Here is a 23215-nt window from a genome sequence, read left to right as displayed (position 1 = left end):
TTTACTGTTAGGACATATAAAACACACTAGTATATGTCCTACTTTAAACATACACTGCACCATGCCCATGGGGCTACCTAGGGCCTACCGTAGGGGTGCCTTACATGTAGTAAAAGGGAGGGTTTAGGCCTGGCAAGTGGGTACACTTGCCAAGCAGAATTGGCAGTTTAAAACTGCACACACAGACACTTCAGTGGCAGGTCCGAGCCATGTTCACAGGGCTACTAACATGGGTGGCACAATTAGTGCTGCAGGCCCACTAGTAGCATTTGATTTACAGGCCCTGGGCACCTCTAGTGCACTTTACTAGGGACTTACCAATAAATCAAATATGCCAGTCATGGATAAGCCAATCAACAGTACACTTTACTCAGAGAACATATGCCTTTTCGCACAGGTTAGCAGTGGTAAAGTGCTCAGAGCCCTAAAGCCAACAAAAACAGGTCAGAAAAAATAGGAGGAAGGAGGTAAAAAGACTGAGGATGACCCTGCAAAAAGGGCCATTTCCAACACATGCAAAAGTATTTTTTTAGCGCACTGCCTACTCTGAAAAACTGAAAAGAAAACTTTTGATTTTTCTTTTTGAAATTTCCTTTAAGGAAAACAGGCTGCACTAAAAAAAAACTACTTTATTGAAAAGCAGTCACAGACCTGGTGGTCTACTGTCCCCAGTAGGCCACCATCACTGTGAGTGTTGGCCATTCCCAATGGGGTTGCAAATAGCAACCTACCTCATGAAAATTGATGAGGTAGGTCATTTGTAATCCCATTGGACATTGCAAACAGTGTGCCTAACACTGTTGTACATTTTGTTTTGTGACTTGCATTTTGAGATTCCTAAACGGATCACAAATTGCGAGTCACAAAACAAAAGGTGGTACATCTGGACCTAAGTGTAAAAGATCACTTATACAGGGTGTGGGACGAGGAGAGGTGGGCCTATCCTTATGAAGTAAGGAATGGGATGAGGAAGGAGATGTGGAGGTAATGCTAGTGCATCATGGCCTGTGAACAAAACTAGACCATAAATTAGTCAGAAAATCCAAACTTTTTCAACCAGCGTTTGACTGACAGCCACTGAGTACAGGAGATATGATTGAACAGTGTACCTCTAAGATCTCGATCACTTTCATTAAACACGTCTTCCACATTCCACAGATCTCTGAAGAGAGCAAAATGTGACATAATGTGCTTAATACAACTCCTAAATTAATAAATAAATAAACCATATCTTAGCGTACAACGTAATGTCTATCTTAAACTATGCTTCAAAATAACAGGGTTTTTTCCTTTGCTTGCCCCGTTTTGAGCTGCTGTCTACAAAAATAAGTGTACAGTAAATGCAGACTAATTTACATGCTTATATGTTTCCTGTCTATACATCATGGCCAGAAATGCAATCACTAAAGCTAAGGAACCGCATTCAATAGAGTTCAGTTTACTTTGCAAACGTGTTTACTGCCTTAATGAGCCTCCAGGGTCCACGTTCCAAAGTGTGTTTGGACTTTACATTGCTCTCTAAAAACTGTTTACAACGAAACACACTCCAGAAATAGTAACGGGGCTGACTAGGTCCGGAAAAGAGAATCTTTTACCTAAATTGGAAGTGCTGGTAGCTGAGAAAAATGGTACAGGCTTGTGGTATGTCCCTGTGTTTAATCCATTTGTCGTTTTCCATGGCTTACACTTTCTAAACACTTGCGTTACAGCCCCACATACCTTGTACCGAGGGCGCGATGGAGTTCACCACGTCAAACGTAGAGCTCACATTCGAACAGATGCCGGTTGTATAATGAAGATTTCCACACTTGTATGCGTAGAGGGGCCCACATGCCTTGAAGGGAAAATTAAACACAATGTTATAGCCGATCATCTAAAAGGTTTACTGTTTTCTTGCACAACTATCACGTGCCAAACTATTTTCTTTGTTTTATTCTAAAGATTTTGTTAATTTGAAAAACACTAAAAAAATAGCATAGACAAAACAAAGACAAAACAAAGTACATACAGTATGAAGAAATTAGACCTAAGTAATGGTAACGTATGTATACCACATCAGAAATTACAATTACTAAGCATATAGAATGTGAAAAAGAATATATGATATAAAATGAATCGAATAGAACATATAATCTCAGCCAAAATAACAATTACAGATCAGTTTAATTGCCTATAAAATAATGTGTGGAATCACTATAATCTAATAACCCATATTACATAACAATACAGCAAGAGAAAAAAACGCAGAGTAAAGAAAATCTAACCTACATGTGGGTCTCAGAGGTAGGTGTTATCAATAAGACAACAAACAAAAAGAGAAAGAAACAAGCATTTGCAATGCAATAGGTCTTGCATTTGCTTGAGCTATAGCTATTGGCGTTGTAAATGCATAACTGGACTTTTCTTGATTCATAATTTGGTGAACCCTGCCGCATAATTTGGTCCTCTCCGCCACATAATTCCAGTGGCCCTGCATGTAACTAAAGCACTTCCATTTCCCTTCTTCCACTGTCTGGAGCAAAAAATAAAAATGTTGCCTTGTTTAATATATTGTTTTTTTTTACTCTGCCGGCCCCAATGAAAGAAGGCTATTAACACTTGCAAAGGCAGAAACAATTTTGATGCTTTCACATTCATTCACTTTACGGTTGTAAAAGAGGGCGGGGATATAACCATTATATAATTCCTTCGCTGGATTTGGTATATATATAAATTCACATTTTGTTTTACGTAGATTATCAGCAGAGCAATTTATCTGACTTCCATGATGGGGGTAAAATAACCTGTCGGAAAATCCATGATTCGCTGTGAACAAATGTTAAACTAGCCACATTTAAACTTAATCTCAAAACATTAACATGATATTCACACAATATTAAGTTAGATGGGAGCAGCTCTGCTCTTGCATATGGTGGTGCCATGACAAAAGAAACCTCATAACACATGTCCCTGACATGGAGAAAATGCAATCTGTTTGGCACATCAAATGCAATCAGGTTTGTGCTATGTAAAATTTGAAAGCAACATGGCTGCCTTGAAACAGATGAGAGATGAAACAATGTAAAGTAACTGGTAGTCATGAAAATCGTTCCAATACTGCTGGTTGAGTGCGTGCTGTGCAGTGGCGGCCGGCAGCTTTAGGAGGGAGGGGGCGGGCGGGAAGCACACACACACACACACACACACACACTTGAGAGAGCGTAGCTTATATAATCAATATTAACATGAAATGATTATGAACTAATATGTAATAATGCCACATAGAAAATGCATTAATATGTTTTGCTAAAACGTGCGCTTGAAATGTGCCCACGGGGAGTGGCCGTCACCATATATAATGACTAATGAAACTGACTAAATAATTATGAAATGTTTGATTAAATGTGATTTTGCATTAATATCGAAAACCTCTATGCTAGAGTTTTGCTAATAAATCATTAGACCTTAGTTAGCATGAGTCGAGGCCTAGCTGCCTGACTATCATATTAAATGTGTTTTTGCAGTGTGCTGACTTGCTCTGAAGGACATGAACTCTTGTTTTTCTCCAAACTAAAAGCTGAATGTAACTGTAGTAGATCAGTTCTCATGAAATTCGACTTGCTTGTAGAAACATTTTAGCTGAATGCAACACTGTAGACCAGTAGCAGGTACAAGGTCACCTGAACCGGTATAGACAATGGAGCCACTGACTGAAGATGTGCAAAGGACCACGAGAGTACGAAATCATACCGGACATTCCACCCGCTAAAGACGTCAATCATAAGGACCAATAAAATACGTGAGAACTGTTATGGGGTGACAAATTTGATGAACTAATTTGAAGACAATTGGATAAAGATAGTGGGGTGCAACCCCTTGTCCAACCAAATTTTAGGGGAATGTACAACGAAAAGGGATAAAAACCCTTGACACCAGGAAGTAGACAGAACAGAGGGGAGAATAGGAGACTAGGAGAGAGTTAGGGAGAAGCTGATGCGATTTGCTATGACCCAGACACTTTGTCACTCTGCATAGAGATTTTGCTGTTTGGTTCTTAAAACCATTCTTGCTTATATTGCCCATTTACACTTTACCTCCTTATGAAGGAAGTGCCCCTTTTACCTGATTGCTGAGTTCCTGGCTGATGGCGAATCAACTGATGTCCTGAGGACGAAGACCGAACCTGAGTGCTGACCCAATACGGAGGGTAACTATATGACAATGAAATTGTAATTGTCTGTTTGCTTTTCCTTTCTAGGTACCAACTGCTTCTTTTGACAGAGACCACAGCTAGATGTTTTCTAAATTGGTGTTACTAAATTGTTTTGCATGAAGCCCAACATGCCAATGCTAATTCGAGGTTAGGAGAGGGGTTCACTAAACTGACGCAAATAGACAAATGACTGAATCTATGCTTTGTTGAATGATGCGCTAATGTTACTCTGCTAAAGATAACCTATGTTGACGCCGTGTTATGTTCTAATATTCGTGATTCTTGCCTTAATAAAATCTTATCAGAGTTGCCATATTGTGACTATGCTATTGTGTTTCTTGGTTTTGAGACTAATAAACCTATTAGTAGAATAGTAATCAATAGGGAATAAACTTCACAAAATCATATTAAACTGGTTTAGTTATTTATGACTGAAAGGTGGTTTTGAGTTCTATTAAATGTCTTTGATTAATATGAATTGTCGTATTACTGTGAACTTTGATGACATTATTGACATATTGATTGACATGCTGATTAGCTATCTCATCCTAAGGTGTCTTCAATCAGGGTGAAAAGATTCATTGGCCAAAAAACGAGTCCCAAATTGAGTAAATTAGTCATAAAGGGATGCGTTAGCAGTTCTGGTAGCAGAGCGACTGTTTAGGCCCTTTGCGGCCCTAGGACTATTGTTTAAATTGTTTTTCGAGATAATGCAAATTGGGTGTATGATGTGTTTCGAAATTCCCCATGACTTTCCCGGAATCTTGGATCCTGCCTAAGTGAGTTGGGTATGTTCTCAGCGTTTTAGCATGTGTGGTGTAGAATTTGCGCTTGCTCAGCTTAGGCATATTGCAGGTGATTTGTGAAGTTTGTGTGGATATAGGCCAGGTAATGTTGTTTTAGTAGGAGTGGGCGTACTCCGCAGTATGAGAGTAGGGAAGTCGGCGAACTTCATATGAGTGTGGCGCTTTGTGCTAAAAAATTATCCACGTGGTTGTTGGTGATGTATGGACCCGTCGTGGTCTAATACTATGGAGTATATTGACAAGTGTAGGAGACACTTGGGTTTATGTTGTAATTTGTGCTGTTTAATAGGTCAATCGGGCGTGGTTGACAAGTCGAGTTTGAGTCAAATTGTGTGAGTGAATCCTTTGATGGAGATTTGGCAGGTTCGAAAGTGCACTAGAACAAACCATTGACAAGTCGAGAGTAGGATTTGCGGGTCAAATTCTGCTTGCGAGTGCGGGAGCTGAGAAGGAGAGAGTAGCGGCCGAGGCTTCAAGTGAAATCTCTGTAAAGTTCTGAAGTGATTCTTTTACCCTTCCTGTAGTAAACCGTCAAATTTGGGTTTTTGTTGTTAAAGGTGCTCGCAATATATTGCAATAGTTTGTGTGTAAAGAGGACAAGCCGCAAGACTTTGTCAGCTGCAGTGTGTGTGTGAGTGTGGCGTCAGTAGTGCCACGCTGGGATAGGTCAGTTGATGAGAGGGGTCGCGCACGGATTGGCAGCCGTCCGTGAGAGGCAATAGGTTGAGAAAGGTGGGTGAAGAGTGTTCTGGGAATTAAAGTCACTTTCTGATCAGATTTTAAACAAAATAAAAGACGCGAAAATGAAGTTTTTCAAGGTGCTAAAGAGTGCTTTGAAGGGAGATACATATATTATGGCGAGTGAAGGGGAGCCTACACCGCCTGAGGGTACTCCAGCTTATATTGTAATGGAGGAAAAGGGAGTCGCGCCATGTCTTTGGATGAAGCAGTGGCGCAAATTAACGGAGAAGGAGGGATGTTTAGTGTTTCCGGAGCATGGAGCGTTTAATACAAGAATTTTAGAGAACTTGAGGTGGATGTTAGGTGTGCAAAAACTGTCTCCTAGACAGCTCAGTATGAGGCATTAGCAGTCTGGGATTTAATGGCCATACGACAAAGACAGCAGAAATTTGAAAGAAGAATGAAAAGAGCAGAAAATAATTTAGCTGAGGCTAGATGGGACATTGAGAGCAGGATGTGGAGAAGAGGAATAGTTGACGGACTTAAATTGTTTCCGGCAATAACCAAGGAAGATGAGACACAGGGAAAGAAAGCCACCGTAAGACAGACAAAGATTCTAGTAAGTCAAAAGAGACTCAGATGTCTTGGGTAGATGAAGATGATTCAGACGACGAAGAGTTTCTTAATCAGTTGTTACATTATCGTCTGCCACCATACGCCATAAATGATAACGCACAGGGCACTAGTGCGAGTTCTGAAGAACCAGCACAGAGTAAGGGCGTCTTGAGTATAATGCAGACAAGCGATACAGTTTTGATACAGAATGGTGTCAGTGTGCCCACTGCGCCAGAGACACAGATACAGTTGCAGCCACCACAGATTCAAAGGATTTATCCAGACGTCCGAGTACTAGAAACGAATACAATACAAATGGTGCTGCCTGATTCGATATATACAAGATCAAAGCTAGTGCAGATTGAGCCAACTCCACAATTGCTGCCCCAGCCGCAGCAACAGCTGATTCCGAGTTACAATGCAGTTGCTGGACTACAGTCAGTAGCTACAGCACCAATGATGAATCGAGCTATGGGAGTTAATGCTCCACAGTGTTTGGGACCTGGACAGTAATCAGCTGCTATATCATTGCCAATAACTGTTGGTCCACCAGCACCGCTGTATGCGCAGGGTAAGCCTAGCGTGTGTGATCAGGGAGTAATGACCCAAGAGGCAATAAGAGGAGGGATCACAGGAACTCCCCAAGTATTGACACCAAGAGAACAGACAGCAGAAGGACTCAGGTCTTTGTTAGACCTTAGTCCGATTGGAGCTCCTTTGGAGACAATGAGGCAAGCAGGGTTAGGTGTGCTAACCCCACAGATAATGAGCACAAATACGACACAGACACCATTGATGCAGTCAGGAAATATTTTGTTGCAAGGCTTTTCCGTGCAACAATTGAATGAGTGGGTAGAAAAGCTCAACGCTTCACAGACTACTGCGGCGACCGCAGAGAGGTCAGAGAGGGATGAATACTTAAATTTTGTAAGACTGGGTGTGGAAGCTATGGAACTAGTGGAAGGAACAATGGGGGTGAACAGATTAGAGTCATACACAGAAGCAGAATTGAGGTATCTGTGCCCCAAAATCACTAAAGAAGTGGGCAAGGTGCATCAGAGGTTGGCAAACCTGGCAGACAAATACGGCATAGATATTGAGAATACTAAACATTTGAAAAGAAGCTACAGATTAGACTTCGATTCTAAAGATTTTGACCACATGAGGTCTACCGGAATGAAAGCGCATCTTAAAGAAATACTGCAAAGTGCACAATTTGGGGAGCCTTAGAGAAATGGGAAGGCAGATGGGCAAAGAAAAGAGATAAAGAAAAGGGAGATGATCCGGAACCAAAGCAGGCTAAAGCCGCACCGGACACGGGGACAATAAAAATGTTACCAATGAGAGAAACAGCCAGAGGGGTTCTAGTCCATGTACCGTGGTCTAGGGATGACATCCTGTCATTCACAAATGACTATCCCAGGTTGAGGGAGAAGCCGATAGAGTGGTACCAGCAGACGGACAGGTTTGTGAAGCTTGCGAAATGTCTCTGGGAGGACTTGAATACCCTGTTTGACAATATAGTTCCACCTGACTTATGGCTTGAACGCAAGAGAGGTGTGGATTGGCCGAAACAAGAACCGGCAAGAGATAAGGTGACTGGAGCACCATCTTAGGAGGTGATGAAGTATTATCATAAAGTGATTGAGTTTTTGAAGCAGAAAGTGTCGCCAAAAGTGACTGACTGGCTAAAGAATCGATTCATGCCTACTATGAGAGATTGTTGAAAGCATTCAAACATTACAGTGGCACTGAGGTCATTGAGCCGAAAGACATGAATCATCTTGTGTTCAGGTTTGTTGAAGGGCTGAGACCAGAGATTAGCCAGATGATTAAGAATCATTTGATCTGTTGGCAAGCAAAGCCGATTGATGAAGTATTGCAGTATGCGAAATACTGTAATGACGAGATTGAGTTGAAGCAGAGAAAGTTGGAAGAGAAGGTGATGGTGATGCAGATTAAGACAGCGCAAGCAGGGATGCAGGGGAACGGAATACAGCAGGTGGTACAGCAGCAACCGCAAGGGAATGGCATGTTTCAGGCACAACCGAGAGGTAGAGGTCGAGGTTTTGTGAACCGTGGTCCAGACCTGAATACTGTTGTGGTTCAAAACGATGTGCAGGGGATGAAAAAGGTGTCACCATGTCACGCATGCGGGGGCGTGGGGCATTGGAAGCGGGAATGCCCAATGGTGGTGCAAGATGGTGTTGTTCAACAAAGCAATGATGTCAGTGCATTCCAAAATGTGAGGGGTCCCAAGATGAGGGGCCAAAATCAGAACTTCCAGAATAAAATGGTTCAGATGCAGGGGTTATAGCCCGTGCAGAAAATGCAAATGCTGCGTGTTCAACCAGCACAAATGCAGCAGGTACAACAGCAGGTTCCCATGGTACCTAGACAGCAAATGCAAATACCATTAGCTCCAATGGGACAGCAACAGGTGATGCTTCCTCAACAAGTCACAGGCCAAACGATGAATCAAAATAACACAGTGCAACAGTTCCCATTGCGTGGTGAGAATGGAATAAACGATGAATGGTCGGATGATTGTTCAGACAGTGAGGAGTGCAGGCTTGCAGCATCCCTAGAGGTAGATCAGAGGGGTCCCTATGTAGAGGGAAAGGTAATGGGTCATAAGGTTTCATTACTATTTGATACAGGAGCTACACGCTCTACAGTCAGAAGTGCAGAGTTTCCGAAATTGCCACTTTCAGGGCGTACCATAAGAGTGGTAGGAGTAGCAAATCAGTTCCTGACAAACCCAATTACAGACCCGGTCCAAGTTGAGATTGGCAATTTCCAGGGATTACACAAATGTGTAGTCTGCGATTCGAGTCCCGTATCACTACTGGGAAGAGACTTAGGCCCTCATTCTGACCCTGGCGGTCTTTGACCGCCAGGGCGGAGGACCGCGGGAGCACCGCCGACAGGCCGGCGGTGCTCCAATGGGGATTCCGACCGCGGCGGTAAAGCCGCGGTCGGACCGGCACCACTGGCGGGGTCCCGCCAGTGTACCGCGGCCCCATTGAATCCTCCGCGGCGGCGCAGCTTGCTGCACCGCCGCGGGGATTCCGACCCCCCCTACCGCCATCCAGATCCCGGCGGTCGGACCGCCGAGATCCGGATGGCGGTAGGGGGGGTCGCGGGGCCCCTGGGGGCCCCTGCAGTGCCCATGCCACTGGCATGGGCATTGCAGGGGCCCCCGTAAGAGGGCCCCTACATGTATTTCACTGTCTGCTGCGCAGACAGTGAAATACGCGACGGGTGCAACTGCACCCGTCGCACAGCTTCCACTCCGCCGGCTCGATTCCGAGCCGGCTTCATCGTGGAAGCCTCTTTCCCGCTGGGCTGGCTGGCGGTCTGAAGGCGACCGCCCGCCAGCCCAGCGGGAAAGTCAGAATTACCGCCGCGGTCTTTCGACCGCGGAACGGTAACTTGACGGCGGGACTTTGGCGGGCGGCCTCCGCCGCCCGCCAAGGTCAGAATGAGGGCCTTATTGTGCAAAACAAGATGTTTGATTACCTGTTCCAATGCAGACAAACAGTGATGATGAAGGGGATGATGGCCAGTTTCTAGAGTTAGAGACGGATACTGCAAATGAGGAATACCCTTTGATAACCTTATTCCCAATGCTTACAGTGACTGACTTACCACCTGAGTTGCAGGGAACAGTGACAGAGAAAGTGTGGGACCTGACCAAAAAAGAAGTTGGATTAACAAAGGGAGTAGAACCGGTCAAAGTACAGGTAAAGCCGAATGCAGTGTTTCCCCAGGTACCGCAGTACCACATGGCACAAGATGTCCTCATTCAGGTAGCACAGATAATTGCAGACTTTGTGAAGCAAGGGGTTTTGAAAGAAGTACTGAGTAGCCCGTGTAACTCACCAATAATGGGTTTGAAAAAGCCTTGTGGGAAGGTTCGAATTGTGCAAGATTTGAGGAAAATAAATGAGATTGTGGTGAAATGCTGCCCCATAGTGCCAAATCCAGCAGTGATCATGTTTCAGGTTCTGTGTGATGCAGAGTGGTTCACAGTTGTGGACCTGTCTCAAGCATTCTTTTCAGTGCCTCTTCATGAGGACAGCCAATTTCTCGTCAGTTTCAAATTCCTGGATAAGGTGTAAAGTTGGTGTAGAATTCCTCAAGGGTTTTCTGAGTCACCTTCCCTCTTCAATCAGATATTGAAGAAGGATTTGGAGTCGTTAGAACTGCCTTTCAGTTCGACTCATTGATGATTTGCTAATTGCGTCCAGAACAAAAGATGATTGCAGGTACAACACAATTGCCTTACTGAACCATTTGGGAAACAATGGACATAAAGGCCCTCATTCTGACCTGCCGTCAGGTTACCGTTCCGCGGTCGAAAGACTTTCTGACTTTCCCGCCTTCAGACCGCCAGCCAGCCCAGCGGGAAAGAGGCTTCCACGATGAATCGAGCCGGCGGAGTGGAAGCTGTGCGACGGATGCAGTTGCACCCGTCGCGTATTTCACTGTCTGCGCAGCAGACAGTGAAATACATTTAGGGGCCCTCTTACGGGGGCCCCTGCAGTGCCCATGCCAGTGGCATGGGCACTGCAGGGGCCCCCAGGGGCCCCACGACCCCCCCTACCGCCATCCGGATCTCGGCGGTCCGACCGCCGGGATCTGGATGGCGGTAGGGGGGGTCGGAATCCCCGCGGCGGTGCAGCAAGCTGCGCCGCCGCGGAGGATTCAATGGGGCCGCGGTACACTGGCGGGACCCCGCCAGTGGTGCCGGTCCGACCGCGGCTTTACCGCCGCGGTCGGAATCCCCATTGGAGCACCGCCGGCCTGTCGGCGGTGCTCCCGCGGTCCTCCGCCCTGGCGGTCAAAGACCGCCAGGGTCAGAATGAGGGCCAAAGTGTCCCCAAAGAAGCTGCAATACTGTCAGAGAGAGGTGAAATACTTAGCTCACCTGATTGAGAAGGGGTCGAGAAAAATATCCAAAGAAAGAGTAACAGCCATACTGCAGATGAATCCCCCAACAACCAAGAGAGATGTCAGAATGTTTTTGGGAATGGTGGGCTACTGTCGCCAGTGGATTCCCAACTTCCTGATTATCTCTAAACCTTTGGTGAAACTGACAGTTAAGGAAGTGCAGGATGACCTAGGTACCATAACCATGTCCGAGAAAGAGATGGAGGCATTCATGGAATTGAGAGAATCTATGTGCAGGGCACCAGCTTTAGGTATGCCTGATTACACGAAGCCTTTTCTACTGTTTTTTCATTACCGTGATGCTTTTTTTTTGTCTGTTTTAACACAGGTCCATGGAGGTGCAAATCGACCAATAGCATATTTTTCAGCTACTTTGAACCCAGTCACAGCAGCCTTACCAGGTTGTTGGCGTGCAGTTGCAGCAGTTGGTCAAAAGCCTCACTCAGTGTGAAGGCATAGTGATGGGACACCCCTTAACAGTAATGGTTCCACATTCAGTTGAAATTCTGTTAACCCAAACCAAGACACAGCATATGACAAATGCTAGGTTAAGGCACCAAATGTGTCCCTCAAGAGATGTACTATATTGAATCCGGCAACTTTACTTCCTATTGAAAATGCAGACATTAATGATGCTGAGGAAGTAGAACATGATTGTCTTGAGGTAACAGAACTATGCGCCAAACCAAGACCTGACATCAAAGATTCCCAGTTGGAAGAAAATTACTACATTATGTTTGTTGATGGCTCATGCTTGAGAGACTCAGTAGGAGTACTGAGGGCTGGATATGCTGTGTGTACAATCACCGGTATTTTAGAAGCTTCCTGGCTCGAAAGAGTGTACTCTGCACAAGTGGCTGAATTGATTGCCCTTACTAAGGCATGCCACACAGCTGAAAACCTGAAAGTCACTATCTATACTGACAGCAGATACGGATTCGGAATTGTACATGATTTTAGCCAACTATGGTCTCAGAGGGGTTTCATGACCTCTTCTGGTTCACCAGTGAAAAATGGCAAAAAGATTAAGGATTTGTTGCATGCGATTCAGTTACCTCTTGAAATTGCCGTGGTGAAATGCAATGCTCATGTTAAGTCACAAGACTTTGTGTCAATGGGAAACGGCTATGCAGATCAAGTCGCAAGGTTTTGTGCATTGAACTGTATATCGTTTCATGATCAATGGGAATTGTTACCTGAAACTGAAAATGAAACATGCTTAAACTTTGCATTAAGAGTGGTTGATACATTAGATGAGCTAAGATCACTGCAGGGACGTGCCGGCAAAGAGGAGAAACGCTCCTGGCAGAGAATGCAATGTGTACAAAGAGTTGATGACTTATGGGTCTCAGAAGAGGGGAAAATGGTTTTGACAAACAGTCTTCTGTCACAGTTCGTGAGGTTTTATCATGGCCAAGCCCATATAGGGAAAGACGCAATGATCTGGTTGTTTAAAATCGATTGGTTCAATCCAAAATTCAGACAAGCTGCAGAGGTTATCTGTCACAGGTGCATCATCTGTCAGCAGATGAATGCAGGAAAAGGGACTGTGATAAATATGAGCCACGTTGGGAGAGCTGGCGGTCCATTTAGCAGGATGCAGATGGACTTCATTGAAATGCCTGTGTGTGGAGGACTGAGGTATGTGTTGGTGATTGTGTGTGTTTTGAGTCACTGGATTGAAGCTTACCCTACACGTAGAAATGACAACCTCACAGTAGCAAAGCTGTTGCTTAGGGAGTTAATACCATGTTTCAGATTCCCGATCTCTTTAGAATCAGATAGGCACTTCGAAAATGAGGTGATTAAGCTCTTGTGTGCTGCATTGAACATTGAGCAGAAGCTGCATTGTAGCTATCGCCCTGAATCATCAGGACTAGTGGATCAGATGAATGGGACCTTGAAGTCGAGAATGGCAAAAATGTGCGCAGCTACCAATTTGAAGTGGCCAGATGCATCGCCCTTAGTACTGATGTCAATGAGAAACACACCTGACAAGAAAACAGGACTATCTCCACACGAGATTCTAATGGGTCGAGCTATACGATTGCCTGCAGTACCTGCAAATGCTCTTGTGAATATCACGGATGATATGGGGTTGGACTACTGCAAGGCTATGGCTGATGTGGTCCACTCTTTATCTCACCGGGTGGAGGCTACCACATTGCCACCGATAAGTGATCCAGGTCACACCCTGAAAGCCGGTGATTGGGTGGTTGTCAAGAAACACGTGAGGAAGTTGTGTTTGGAGCCGCGTTGGAAGGGGCCATATCAAGTAATACTGACAACAACCACTGCCATGAAATGTGCAGGCCTTCCAAACTGGATACATGCCAGTCACACAAAGAAGGTGACGTGTCCAACTGATGAGGAACTTGAAGTGTCCAAAGCAACAGCTGCAGAGAAGAAAGTCTCAGGGCCGGAGAGTATTCAAAGGGGAACTGAGACTGAAGGAGAGCTCACTGAGGACGGCTTAGTCACTCAAAGTGAGTTCCAGAGGGGTGACAGTGAGCCTATCTCAGCTGAGGTAACAGGGGAACCGACGCAAAGAGACGTTCTCCCAGAAGCAAACAGATACGGGTTTGAAGTTGAGCCCGTAACAGGCCCTGAAGGCGAGGGGGAAGAAGCAGAGGGAGGTCAAAGTGCACTGACTCCTCCTGAGCCGCTCGCAGGTCCATCAAGAGAAAACACCACAACACAAGAGGAGGGCGCTGTTCAACGTTATGAAAGGCCAAGCAGGAAGAAAACTCATAAAGGAGACAACTGGCCAAAGCCACAAGCTGCAATAGAGAAAGTGGTCCCTAGTGAAACAATAGAGGAAGAAGTTGACACAACCAGAAAAGAGGATCTCAGTGAAGGAGAGTTGCAGAGTGAACGCAAACTGAAAAGAAAAAGAGTCGCAAACAGAAGGTACGCAGGTCCTGGATGGGCGTATGCAACATGGGCTGAATGGCAACAAGAATTCTTGGCATTCTGTTTTGATCGGGAGGTACCAGGTCAATACTACGGCACCTGAATTCAACTCTAGAAAGAGACTGTGTTAAATTGAAATTGAAATTGAAAGCTGAAAAGCTGAGAAAAGAGACTGATAAATTACCGGATGAGACACTGATAACCTGATTTGACTTTGAAAAACCGATTATGACAAGCTGCTAACCTGATTTGACAAAGGGGTCTTGGAGTGAGTGAAACGCTGTAAATACTCGCAGAGAGAGAGACTTTTGCACACAAAAAGAAGAAAAAAAAGAGCTTTTATATCGTCCTCAAGTTGATTGTTTGCTTTGTATTATTCTGCTATCTGATTCTTTACAGATCATGAGTTACACTAAAAGGAATAGTAAAAAGGGTAGGATGTGTGGTTGGTTGAGTGCCATTCTAGGTATTGTGTGTACAATAATTATTATGGGTGTGATTGTGGGAATGCCATGGATGAATAAGAAAGTGACTAACAATGCTTCAAAGCCCGAGACTGCTACATTAACACCATGGGAGAAGTTTGAACAGGATGCAAAATACTTACACAAGGGAACTAATCCAAAAGTGGAACTTTCTACTAATGTCTTCTATTGCTTGCTGAATGAGTATGTTGAGACAATGGATGCAAAGAATTGGTATGTGTGCACAAAGATTCCTTCATCAGTGCAAAAAGGGGTTACTTACCATAGTCTGCCGCTAACTTATGGGATAAGCTGTAGTTTGCTGTTAACAAGATTCTATGATCAAGGACGTGCAATACTTCTACTCTAACTTAGATGTAGTGTTTTCTTTTGTACCTGTGATTGAGTTTCTAAACAAATTAGCTAAAGAACACAGCATAAAATTAGTTAGAGGTTTCTTTGAGCCAACACTGACATTTGGAACACCTTATGTGCACCGCAATAATCTAACCTGCTTACTAACACCTGTAGAAAAGAGTTTCTTGGATCACACTGATGATAGGCGAAAGGCATTAAAGGAAAGGCTAGAAAAGGGATTGGAAAAACGCATGCTTACAAATGATTATGTGTACACTGCAATAAAGACACAGGGCAAATTAGCTATAGATGCATTACACGTAGGGAGGCTTTGTAAATATAGGCCAAAATCTGAGCATGACACTTTATTTGTGGGAACGAGTGAATGCAGGCATGTGTTTTTGTTTCAGAGTAAATGGACATTCATGTTAAATGGACAGGATCCAGCAATTCCTGGGATCTATAATATGCGTGGACTTAATGCTTATTACCGTCTCCCTAAAGGATGGTATGGGACATGTTATGTGGGAATAGTTTTCCCAAAGATTTACCAGATTGATGACTTAAAGCAAATTCCTAAAATGTCTAAATTACAACATGCTAGACAAAAGAGAGAGACAGCGGCTGCTGTCGTTGGTGACATATTTGGAGCCATAATTCCTTCAGTAGGGGTTATCTTAAACTCCATAAAGATTCGAAAGTTGTCTACTATTGTGGATAACATGCTGACCAATTTCACAGGGGCTATACTCCTGATGGATACTGAACTTGCTGCGGAAAGAGCTATGACTCTTCAGAACTGGCTTGCTTTAGACATTCTTTTAGCAAAGAGTAGCGCAGTCTGTAAGATGTTTAATGAGCGCCATTGTTGTGCGTTCATACCAGATAACAGCAAAAAGATTAAAGGTATGCTTACTAACTTAACAAGAGATAGTGCAGATTTGAAGGAGCTGAAGGAACTTGGAATTTGGGAGAAAGTTGGGAGAGGAATTACCAGAGTAGGGAATTGGTTTAGTAATATTTGGAATGGGTTCTTGCAAAAATATTAGGGGGTCTATTGATTGTCCTGATTTGTTTATTGGGATTATGGTTATCATGAAAAGTTAATGAAAGAATAAAAAGAAATCTGACAAAACGAAACAAAAGGAATGAAGAAAATGAAAGGGAGAAAATGTTTAATGAAATTTGGGAAAACTCACACAAAGGGCAAGATATTGAAATGCGCATAATGCGGAAAGTGAAAGGTTGAGAAGGGAAAGGTTTGTGTGATGACAAGTGTCATCAGAGGAGGGACTGAGAGAGCGTAGCTTATATAATCAATATTAACATGAAATTATTATAAACTAATATGTAATAATGCCACATAGAAAATGTATTAATATGTTTTGCTAAAACGTGCGCACGGGGAGTGGCCGCCACCATATATAATGACTAATGAAACTGACTAAATAATTATGAAATGTTTTATCAAATGTGATTTTGCATTAATATCGAAAACCTATATGCTAGAGTTTTGATAATAAATCATTAGACCTTAGTTAGCATGAGTCGAGGCCTAGCTGCCTGACTCTCATATTAAATGTGTTTTTCTAACGTGCAGTGTGCTGACTTGCTGAAGGACATGAACTCTTGTTTTTCTCCAAACTAGAAGCTGAATGTAACTGTAGTAGATCCGTTCTCATGAAATTCGACTTGCTTGTAGAAACATTTTAGCTGAATGCAACACTGTAGACCAGTAGCAGGCACAAGGTCTCCTGAACCGGTACAGACAATGGAGCCACTGACTGAAGATGTGCAAAGGACCACGAGAGTATGAAATCATGCCGGACATTCCACCCGCTAAAGACGTCAATCATAAGGACCAATAAAATACGTGAGAACTGTTATGGGGTGACAAATTTGATGAGCTAATTTGAAGACAATTGGATAAAGATAGTGGGGTGCAACCCCTTGTCCAACCAAATTTTAGGGGAATGTACAATGAAAAGGGATAAAAACCCTTGACACCAGGAAGTAGACAGAACAGAGGGGAGAATAGGAGACTAGGAGAGAGTTAGGGAGATGCTGATGCGATTTGCTATGACCCAGACACTTTGTCACTCTGCATAGAGATTTTGCTGTTTGGTTCTTAAAACCTTTCTTGCTTATATTGCCCATTTACACTTTACCGCCTTATGAAGGAAGTGCCCCTTTTACCTGATTGCTGAGTTCCTGGCTGATGGCGAATCAACTGATGTCCTGAGGACGAAGACCGAACCTGAGTGCTGACCCAGTACGTAGGGTAACTATATGACAATGAAATTGTAATTGTCTGTTTGCTTTTCCTTTCTAGGTACCAACTGCTTCTTTTGACAGAGACCACAGCTAGATGTTTTCTAAATTGGTGTTACTAAATTGTTTTGCATGAAGCCCAACATGCCAATGCTAATTCGAGGTTAGGAGATGGGTTCACTAAACTGACGCAAATAGACAAATGACTGAATCTATGCTTTGTTGAATGATGCGCTAATGTTACTCTGCTAAGGATAACCTATGTTGACGCTGTGTTATGTTCTAATATTCGTGATTCTTGCCTTAATGAAATCTTATCAGAGTTGCCATATTGTGACTATGCTATTGTGTTTCTTGATTTTGAGACTAATAAACTTATTAGTAGAATTGTAATCAATAGGGAATAAACTTCACAAAATCATATTAAACTGGTGTGGTTAATCATGACTGAAAGCTCATGGTGGTTTTGAGTTCTATTAAATGTCTTTGATTAATTTGAATTGTCGTATTACTGTGAACTTTGATGACATTATTGACATATTGATTGACATGCTGATTAGCTATCTCGTCCTAAGGTGTCTTCAATCAGGGTCAAAAGATTCATTGGCCTAAAAACGAGTCCCAAAGAGAGTAAATTAGTCATAAAGCGACGCGTTAGCACACTCATTCATTCTTTCACACACAGACACGCACGCACATCCATTAACAACACTCATACCATTCAAACATGCACGCATGCACCAAACATTCATTTTAAAACATCACACACACTCATTCTTTCACACACACACGCACATACGCACATCCGTTAAAAACACTCATAACACTCAAACATGCACACGCACACCAAACATTCAATTTAAAACATCACACACATACACACACACACTTACCTTCAGCCTCCAGGTCGCAGAAGGGTTTGGGACTGCTGCCTTCCCTCATTGACTGACCTTAGGTCAGCCAATGAGGGAAGGCAGCAGTCCCAGCCTTGTCACAGAGTGGGATGGCATCAGTGAGACTGCTGACCCCACCCCACTCTGTGACGAAATGTCACTGATTGACACTCGCCCTGGGCGCTTCAGGGCTTAAACCTGAAGCGCCCAGGGCGAGTGTCAATGGGTGACGCTTTCCTCGTCACCCAGGGGAGGGCCTCAAGGCACCTTTGCTGAGCCGAGGAGGTCACGCCCATAGGAGCTGTGACCTCCTGAGCCCAGCAATGTTCAGAACAGGCAGCCAGGAGTCTGCGCAAATCGCGCATGGCTCACTCCTGGCTGTCTGAGCTGAAAATGAAGAGTGTCTGTCAATCTGGCCTTTGTTCAGCCTGACAGACACTCTTCATGAGGGGCAAAAGGTGGGGGGGTGTGGCCCCACCCTAAAGGCCGGGCCGCCGCTGGTGCTGTGTAAGACTTGAAAGCACCATGGAGTGTGAAGGGGAAACAAAATAAACGATGAGAAATAACTTGTAGTCATGCAAAGAGCTCCAATACTACTAATTGAGTTTGAGCTGTGTAAGACTTGAAAGCACCATGAAGCGTAAAGGGGAGAGACAAAATAAATTTAAAAAGTAGTCTGCTCATAGTCAAGCATATTGACAATTGTGTAATTATCCTTGTTAAAGAGTTGGTCATGAAGGCGGCAACAAAGCAGCCTCAGTGCGGGACAAAAGTAAAGCATTTACCAATCACATCAAGGTATTTTTGAAAGGCAAGCACAACTAGACTGAAAGTAATGGATATGGTTAAAAGCTCACAATGCTAACAATAGGTCAGAAGCACTTGTGCGCTTGGCCTAAAAAGCCAGTCCTGTTGGTTTTACCAATGCTTGTGTAAACCTACTTCAGTAGTTGAAAACAAAAGTTGTGGTCCTGCATACACAAAATACTTCACAAAGGTATATTTAAACAAAACTGCATTAACACGCTCATGGAGAAAGCATCAATTCATCACTATTAGTATCACACTTTGGGGGTCATTACGACCTCGACGGTCTTTTTGCAAGACCGCCGAGGGACCGCCGTGCGGAAGACCGCCTGTGCAGGCGGTTTGCCGCTCGGCGTAATATGACAGTTGGCTGCTCTCCGTCGTTATTCCGACGGAGAGCCGCCAACTGCCATACTTGCGGGCGGCGGGGAAGTGGAGGTAGCTCCACCGCCATGCCAACAGAACACCGCCCAGCGAATCACGTCCTGTGATTCGTCGTGGCGGTGTTCTGTTGACGGTGTGGTGTCGGCGGAGCTGCCCCCATGGCTCTCGTCCCCTCCTGGAGGATCGACGGACCAGGTAAGTCAATCGTCTGTTAGGGGAGGGGGGTGGGGGGTGTTGTGTGTTGTGTGCGTGCATGGGGGTGTGCGTGTGTGTATGTAGAGGGTGTGTGTGAGTGCGTGTATGCTTGCGGGTGTGTTGTGTGTATGGGAATGAGTGCGTGTATGGCTGTGGGTATGTCTGTATGGCTGTGTGCGTGTATGTTTGAATGTGGATGTGCGTGTCTGACTGTGTGTGTGGATGTAGGCATGTATGTCGGGGTGTGTGCGTGTGTGTGTTGGTGGTGCCTGCATGCGTGTCGGGTGTGTGTGGGAAATGTTATGTTGGGGGTTGGGGTGGGGAGGGGGGCCCTGCCACCTTTGGAGGATGGCAGGGGTGGTGGGGGGTGTAGTGGAGGGAGTCGGGGTGGGGGGTGGGGGAGACCCCTATCAGTGCCAGGGAAGGAATTCCCTGGCACTGATAGTGCTTACCGCCATGGATTTCATGGCGGTTGAAACCGCTGGAAATCCACGGCAGTAAGCCGTGTCCAAATACCGCCGGCGGTATACTGACGACTGCCGGGCTGGAGACCCAGGTCTCCAGCCCGGCGGGCGGGACGGAGAACCGGCGGTTGACCATGGCGGTAACTGCCATGGTCATAATACACCAAGGTAAGACCGCCAGCCTGTTGGCGGTCTTACTGCCGGTTCTCCGCCATCCGCCAGGGTTGTAATGACCCCCTTTATGTTTAAGGATGAGTACAGCTTTCATAAGCCTCGATATACAACAAGTAGTATCAACACTGTCTGGGAGGTGAAACAAGTAAGATGGTTCAGTGATTTAAATGCTCATCATCAGTTTGAACCTGGCAAGGTGAACTCAGCCTTTCATATTTCCCAAGTTATTAAAATGAGCACCATTCAATTGGGTTATAATAGAATACTACAATGTTCAGAAAAAGATATTAAAATAGTATAAACGGACAGAAAAAAGTGTGATAATTGTTGAATAAAAATACATTTTGACTTTCCTCAATCAAAAGTAATTTTTGAAAGTCACACATATTTCAAGGAGAAACAGGATTAATTTCTGAGGGTGCATAATGTTAATCCATAGGCGCCTCCCAGATTTTAAGGATAACCAAGGACTACTTACTCATCTTATTTTTAGATTCATTCTATGCAAATATACCCTATGGTGATGTACTGAAATTATGATAGAACTCCATCCTAGGGTACATTGACCCAGGATCATAGCCACGAATAATAATAATATACAGTCTATGATTATTTTGGCAAAACCAGATGCTGCCAAGACAAGTTAAGCCATGTATGAGACCCTCGTTTCAATACTTTGGCATACACATATGATCTCAACATGCTACATAGTTGACAAATACAAAACATACAATCATTTTTGGCGTCTTAGCCAAAAGAACTTAAAATTATTTGATATGCAGCTTCTTTATAATGGAGGAAGCAAACTACAAAAACTTGTGTATTAAGTGTAATTGCTTAACCAAGACTAGCTGAATGGGTGATGAATAGTATAAGTGATACATTCACAATTGGCTGCCACATTATTCTCAAATTACAAGCTGATTGTCATTTGACCACAAAAAAAACTGTTATTTGACAAACACTACCTCGATTCTCAACTGATGAAATTCGTATGAGCCTGAAGACCAAAAAAAGTCTATTATGTTAGAATTACCAGAGAGAAAGACACCTTGTAGCTCTCTGGATCAGAAAACAAATACACTTCCATCACCAAACATAAGATAAAACATCCTGTGAGCATGACATTTAACTAGTTGTAAGATCCACAACAAAAATAATGCTTCAACTGCAGAACGCTCCAAGCCGGCCCACAACAAAGATGAAAATAATTACCCTTTTAAAGATGTTCAGGGGTTTAAAAGTATGTTCAGCAAAGTTTTTACACAATAACAAACCCCTATCTCCCAAAATCAACACAATAGAGCAGTAAATCCTTTGTGCAAGCCTTCGGGGCAGGGATTCATGAGCACTTTAAAATGTTGTAACTAACAACGCTGTTCATGAATCCGAAGTTAAAGGACCGGTCAGAGCATTTAACAATCACCAATCTGCAGACAGCTCAAAACAGGTTAAAAAAGCAGGCAGCATTGCCAGTAGTAAACAAGAGAGAAGCTCCACCTAAAAATAAAAAAAGTAATCCAGAAACCATGCATAAAACATCGAGGCTGCATATGTTTCCAGTAGTTGGCTGGTGCTTTTGAGGAGAGTTACACACCGGAAAAGGACGTATAAACGCCTTTGACAAATGAAATCAGGGGAATTTTAAAAGGCAAGCCCACAAATGAATGAAAGTAATGGGCGTGACATGGGTTTGGTTAAAGCCCAACAGAAAGATGACAACAGAACGGAAGCCCTTGCACACTCAACCTAAAAATGAGGGAAAACTGAGGAAAACACAAGAAAAGAACAGAAAAAAAAGAAAAAAAAGGAAAGAGAAGAGAAGACAGAGAAAACTGAGAAAACACAATGGGGTATATTGTCTGTAGAATAAAAATACATGCTTCAAACAAAGCAGGATAGACAAGTGCATGCGCTAAACTATGTACTTACCAGGAATCCTCCGCTGGGGTTTGTCACCAAGGTCGCTCCCATAGTCATGTTTTCCTTCACTTCAGTAACATTTGCAATGGAGGTATGATCTATAAATAGAGAAACATGGTAGCTTTTAATGCATTTATATCTCGAAGGCTGCTTTCTGCTTCCAAAGAAAGAGCAGGCCTCTTCTGACAAGCCAAATACATTATCACTCATCTGTTCAGGAATTAGGAATGTTCGGCAGCAAGGAAACCATTTTAAACACTGGCTCGAGTCCCAGAAAGTTTGTCTGGCCCATTGTCTAACAGATTTTACTTGAACTGTAAATGTGAAAAGAGCAGGGCAGTAAAATTGTACTACATGTTCTTTATTACAGATTTGCTTATCACACATATTTTCTAAAATATTTCAGGTTTGAACTTCAGACTGACTGTACACGATGCTGAAAGATGCACTAAAGAAAAAGAAATCCAGTTCACTTTTACAGGATGCAAAGAATACAATCAGGAATTATGTTTTATCACAATTTCCACTTCCTGCTGCAACTGGCCTGCACTACAGAGGTCAGCCAGAGGATTGTGGGAAGATTCTGCAAAACGTCCTTTATAGTCGAATCGTGTTTTGCTGATAACATCACTGTTGTTCACGTTTGTAATTAACACTACATAGGTCAGCTTTTCGGGTGAAATTATCCCTGAGAGAAAACATTTGTGTTTTAGTGACTTCACTAAATGGAAATTTGTTCAAAACATGTATATTTTATACATGTCCTTGAACAACCAGAGATGTGTAAATAATATTGGAATATGTAAATTTGATCATGTGATTTGAGTCTGTAATCCCTGACAATGACTAGAACCATTTCATTGACTGTTCGTGCCTCATCAACTGTGAGTGGTGTTCTGACGTTTCCCAGGTCTGATGGTAAATAGCTCATCCGGTCCAGGATTACTGATTGCATTCTGGGGTTGTAGTCCTATTTTGTAATTGGATAAACAGAACTACAAATCCCAGGTCTGGATTAGCTACGCACACTAGGACTTTAGGTCTGCTGTGAGGTTATGTGGTATTGGTCCCTTAATATGTCGGTGACATTTATACCAGATCCAGTTAATGAATTTAAAAT

General features: G+C 43.6%; 1 protein-coding gene across 1 annotated transcript in view; it reads right to left on the bottom strand.

Moving 5' to 3' along the window:
- Window positions 1-23215, bottom strand: part of ITGA1 (integrin subunit alpha 1) — a 795992-nt gene that overhangs the window by 528921 nt on the left and 243856 nt on the right. Inside the window, exons 4-5 of the mRNA XM_069221693.1 lie at window positions 22105-22193; window positions 1720-1834 (exon numbers count right to left, since the gene is read on the bottom strand). Of these exons, the coding sequence (XP_069077794.1) occupies window positions 1720-1834; window positions 22105-22193 (204 nt within the window). The remainder of the gene's footprint in view (window positions 1-1719; window positions 1835-22104; window positions 22194-23215) is intronic.

Source organism: Pleurodeles waltl, chromosome 1_1 (genome assembly GCF_031143425.1).
Source record: "Pleurodeles waltl isolate 20211129_DDA chromosome 1_1, aPleWal1.hap1.20221129, whole genome shotgun sequence".
NCBI classification, from domain to species: domain Eukaryota; kingdom Metazoa; phylum Chordata; class Amphibia; order Caudata; family Salamandridae; genus Pleurodeles; species Pleurodeles waltl.
Note: the sequence above shows the minus strand (reverse complement) of the source record. Positions and strands in the feature narration are given on the sequence as shown.